Genomic DNA, 3933 nt, shown 5'->3' on the forward strand with positions numbered 1-3933 from the left:
CCCATATTAACTCAATGGAAAAATGTCAAGTGATTTTAGGAAATAGACAAAACATGAGACAAGCAAACCAAAGAGTAAGAACATATCCACATTATTTTTTTGCAATGATGATTCCTCGTCATAGAATAGGCAAAAGAGAATAATATGTCCAACAAAGTTGTCTATTGCAATCTTTTGAGTGTGGTACAAGAAATCTTACGGCATTAACAAGTGGATCATAGGCTTCTTGAATAAGATATGCCAGTGTTGTCCCACTGTCAACTGCAATTCCTTGGTCGTATGATGTTGCGAATACGGCTGGATTAATTGACAGAAGATTCCCATTGACAGAAATGCTTTCGAGATTTAAGACATAATGAACCCTGAGATTTAATTAAAAAGGAAACTACTAGTCAATTATACTGCAAAATATCACCTTAAGAGTAAGAAAATACAAGGAAAAAACAACACAAGAACCATTTTAAAATGATTTTTAGCAATATCACCTTTTACATTCAATTAAATAAAAATATGTTAAAATGCTTATCCACTGCTAGGCTGATTCAAACATAGTTACATAACAAGGGTGTACCATGTGATGAAAATTTGTGGATGAAAAAACATAATTAAACTGAACAGGAAAGAAATGAACCACAAATTGGAGAAAGAAAAAGGGAAAAGTAATGCAGAAGAGAACATACTGGGATGGGACCATTGGACTATAAACAATATTGTGCTCCAAAATTTCACCAATAACTAGAATTCCTCCTCCATTTCCATCTCCTTTCAAACAGTGAGAGAAAACTTTGGGTGTTTTTCCTTGTGATGACAATTGTGAGACAACTGATACATCACTAGGGCCAAACCCAAATATTCCATCAAATGCTCTGACCGTCTCACTCAAACCTCCAAATCGATAGGTGCTACACCTATTTTAAAAAAAAAATACATCCAATAAAGTTTACCAAAATCCATATTAAGTATTAGTATTAACAGAAACACGGGAATGAAAGAAAAAACTACCAGAAAAGATAAGCAAATCCCAATTTACAAGCTCTCCATTTTATAAAAAAATCAACCTATTGACAAAACCTGCATTACCAATTTAATTCCACTCTTCTTTCCCAACATTCTCTCTGATTTTCAATCCTACAAGTCATGTCTAACAGTTCCCTCTACAAGGATATGCTCCCTTGACCCACCTATCCAGGTCTAATTTCTATATGTTATTAATCCCACAAAGCATACAAACACATTTACAATTGCTCGCAATGAAAAAGAATAGGAGTTTCTCACCCAAAAAGAATGGTGGCTGAAGAGTTAACACTAGTCGAAGAAGACTGCTTGATCGTGTCAAAATACATGTCATCAGAGACATAGACACCGGAGGTAGTACTCTTATCTTGAAACTGAAAATTGTAGCTGCACTGCTTATGCTTAACCTTATGAGAGCAATGAACTTCCGCACCTTGAACCGCGATAGGGCATATTGGGTCCGAGCAATTTACTAGTGCAGCCGTGGATGAACTAGTTGTGTCAAAAAAATTAGGCTCAATCTGTACACAATACAATGCAACAAGCAACAAATGTTAAGCTCCAAATCTAAACCTTGGTTCCCAAGGCAACAAAATAAACACTACACTACAAGTAAGTATGTGTGTAGAAAAAAAAGCAATGATGGAAATTGAAAATCCATACCCCAAGTCCACTGGAATGAGGGCAACCGGTACAAGGATTACAGTTAACCCATAAGACGTCACTTCCGGAATCAATCTGAACAGTAAACTCCCTTGGTGGAGATCCAAGCTTTACTTTTGTGGTATAGAGACTGATGAAACAAACCAACAATAGTATTAATTAAATCTCACGGTCACGTATCTGATAAAAATAAAATGAAATTCAATTCTGTACAATATAAGAAATGCATGACAGAGCATACCAGAAAATGAAAAGAACAAGGAAATAAGAAATAAATGAAGGAGTATACGAGAAAGAGGATTAGCCTTACCCAAAGGAGTTTGGATCAGCGATCCCTTGGACTGAGAAGTTGACGCCAACACCACCCAAGATTCTTGAGTGGCGAATGCTGTCGCGAGCTATCAATGTGTCAATCTTAACGCGGTGGTTAAGTGGAATGACCCGTTTTAGAGGAAGGTAAGTGGTGCACACAGTAGGTGCCGCAATGCTGGCCAACAACAGCAGTGTAATGTAGATGAACTGCATTTTTGTTTATGGTTATTTCTGGTCTAATGGGGATGGTGGTGGAATAGGTGAAGTGAAAATTGAAATATAAATAGAATAGAACAGAGAAAGAGAGAATGATAGTGCAACGAGGGTGTTATGAGAATGATTATTGACATTGATCTATGTTCTATTTATACACTACCTAGCCACATGAATGAAGCAAAGAAAATAAACGAAAATATAAAGAATAAGTGGATCACCTTTAGCTTTGCAAATCAGCATATCACTAAGTTCTTCTTCTTTGTATAAAAGACAACCACCTTCAATGGTGTGTCACCTTTGCAGGTCAGCATTGCATCAACTATTGCCATTCTTTGTAATAAATTAACTACAAAGAAGAGTGATACATTTGTTGAAGCAATTGAAGATTCTGATCAAATTAGCAATGAAGGACAAAGCCCCACCTTTACAAATCAGCATTGCATCAACTATTGCTGTTCTTTGTAATAAATTAACTACAAAGAGAGTGTGATACATTTGTTAGAGCAATTGAAGATTCTGATCAAATTAGCAATGAAGGACAAAGCCTGACCTTTGCAAGTCAGCATTGCATAACCATTGCCATTCTTTGTAACAAATTAACTGCAAAGAGAGTATGATACATTTGTTGAAGCAATTGAAGATTCTGATCAAATTAGCAATGAAGGACAAAGCCTCACCTTTGCAAATCAGCATTGCATTAAGCCATCAACTATTGCCGTAAAAAAATAACTACAAAGAGAGTGTGATACATTTGTTAGAGCAATTGAAGATTCTGATAAAATTAGCAATGAAGGACAAAGGCTCACCTTTGCAATTGCATTTACATATCAGCCAATTGCATTTACATATCAGCCAAATAATAAAAATGGAAACCACTACAAAAGCAATTTGTGAAAGTAGATATTCGAAATGAGCACGTGGAAGGTATGTATCAAAACCCTAAAACCGATTCAATCCCCAATCTCGTACGTGAGAGTGAGAGTGAGAGAGTGAGAGAGTGAGAGTGAGAGTGAGAGTGAGAGTGAGAGTGAGAGTGAGAGTGAGAGTGAGAGTGAGAGTGAGAGTGAGAGTGAGAGTGAGAGAGTGAGGGTGAGGCGGCGAGAGTGTTGGTGAACGGCGAGAGTGAAGCGTGAGGCACTTTATCTTTGCTCTCAATTTCAAGAGAACCACTTTAACTTGGTGGTACAATGAATTACAAGTTTACGGAAACACCTAAGAAGTAAAAAGAAAAAATAAAAACACCAACCACACTCAATCCACACAAATGAAATATAAGCTAAGCAAAAAGAAAAAACCCACCACACTAATTCATTGCTAATTCTACCTTCGCAAACAAACAAATATATTTTGCTAAATCATACTAAAATTTGAGAGTAGATAAACAACGTGGAAACAACTAAGGCTATTAAATCTACCGCTTTAAACTTTCGTGAAAAATAAAAATTTTACTTTATTAAAATAATTTTAAAAAATAATTTTACTTAATAAAAAGTCTTATGTTTTAATATTTTTAAAATTAAAATATATAATATTTTTCTAAATTTAATAGTATCTCAACAATATTAAATCAATCAATCGAAGAAAAATTATTACATGATATCAATTATATTAATTTTATAATATAATAAATTTATTTTAAGTCTTCAAATGTGTTAGGCTAACCTTAATTGAATATAGTCACAAGAGTTTTACAAATATTATCGTTATCGAGAGAACAATCTTAGACTA

General features: G+C 34.8%; 1 protein-coding gene and 1 long non-coding RNA gene across 2 annotated transcripts; both read right to left on the reverse strand.

Annotated features, from left to right (window-relative positions):
• Positions 1 to 103: 103 nt before the first annotated feature.
• Positions 104 to 2202, reverse strand: LOC101503615 (aspartic proteinase 36-like). Its single transcript, XM_004516543.4, has 5 exons — positions 1988 to 2202; positions 1678 to 1807; positions 1276 to 1535; positions 681 to 908; positions 104 to 362 (listed from the first exon to the last, which is right to left on the reverse strand). Exons 1-5 carry the CDS (start codon positions 2200 to 2202, stop codon positions 119 to 121), a joined length of 1077 nt encoding a protein of 358 aa, XP_004516600.1. The 3' UTR covers positions 104 to 118.
• A 464-nt stretch (positions 2203 to 2666) lies between these two features.
• LOC140919932 (uncharacterized) lies at positions 2667 to 3507 on the reverse strand. The gene is made up of 3 exons (XR_012162613.1): positions 3012 to 3507; positions 2883 to 2934; positions 2667 to 2805 (listed from the first exon to the last, which is right to left on the reverse strand). It is a non-coding gene; the product is annotated as an uncharacterized lncRNA (long non-coding RNA).
• Between the last annotated feature and the right edge of the window lie 426 nt (positions 3508 to 3933).

This window comes from Cicer arietinum, chromosome 4 (assembly GCF_000331145.2).
Source record: "Cicer arietinum cultivar CDC Frontier isolate Library 1 chromosome 4, Cicar.CDCFrontier_v2.0, whole genome shotgun sequence".
Taxonomy (NCBI): domain Eukaryota; kingdom Viridiplantae; phylum Streptophyta; class Magnoliopsida; order Fabales; family Fabaceae; genus Cicer; species Cicer arietinum.

What these genes read in the sequence shown, in the direction of transcription:
- LOC101503615 (XM_004516543.4), bottom strand. Translation starts at nt 2,202, where the DNA reads ATGCAGTTCATCTACATTACACTGCTGTTGTTGGCCAGCATTGCGGCA. An exon ending in TCAGCCACCATTCTTTTTGG is followed by an intron (nt 909 to 1,275) that starts GTGAGAAACTCC and finishes TTTTTAAAATAG; the next exon opens with GTGTAGCACCTATCGATTTG. An exon ending in AGTCCAATGGTCCCATCCCA is followed by an intron (nt 363 to 680) that starts GTATGTTCTCTT and finishes ATTAAATCTCAG; the next exon opens with GGTTCATTATGTCTTAAATC.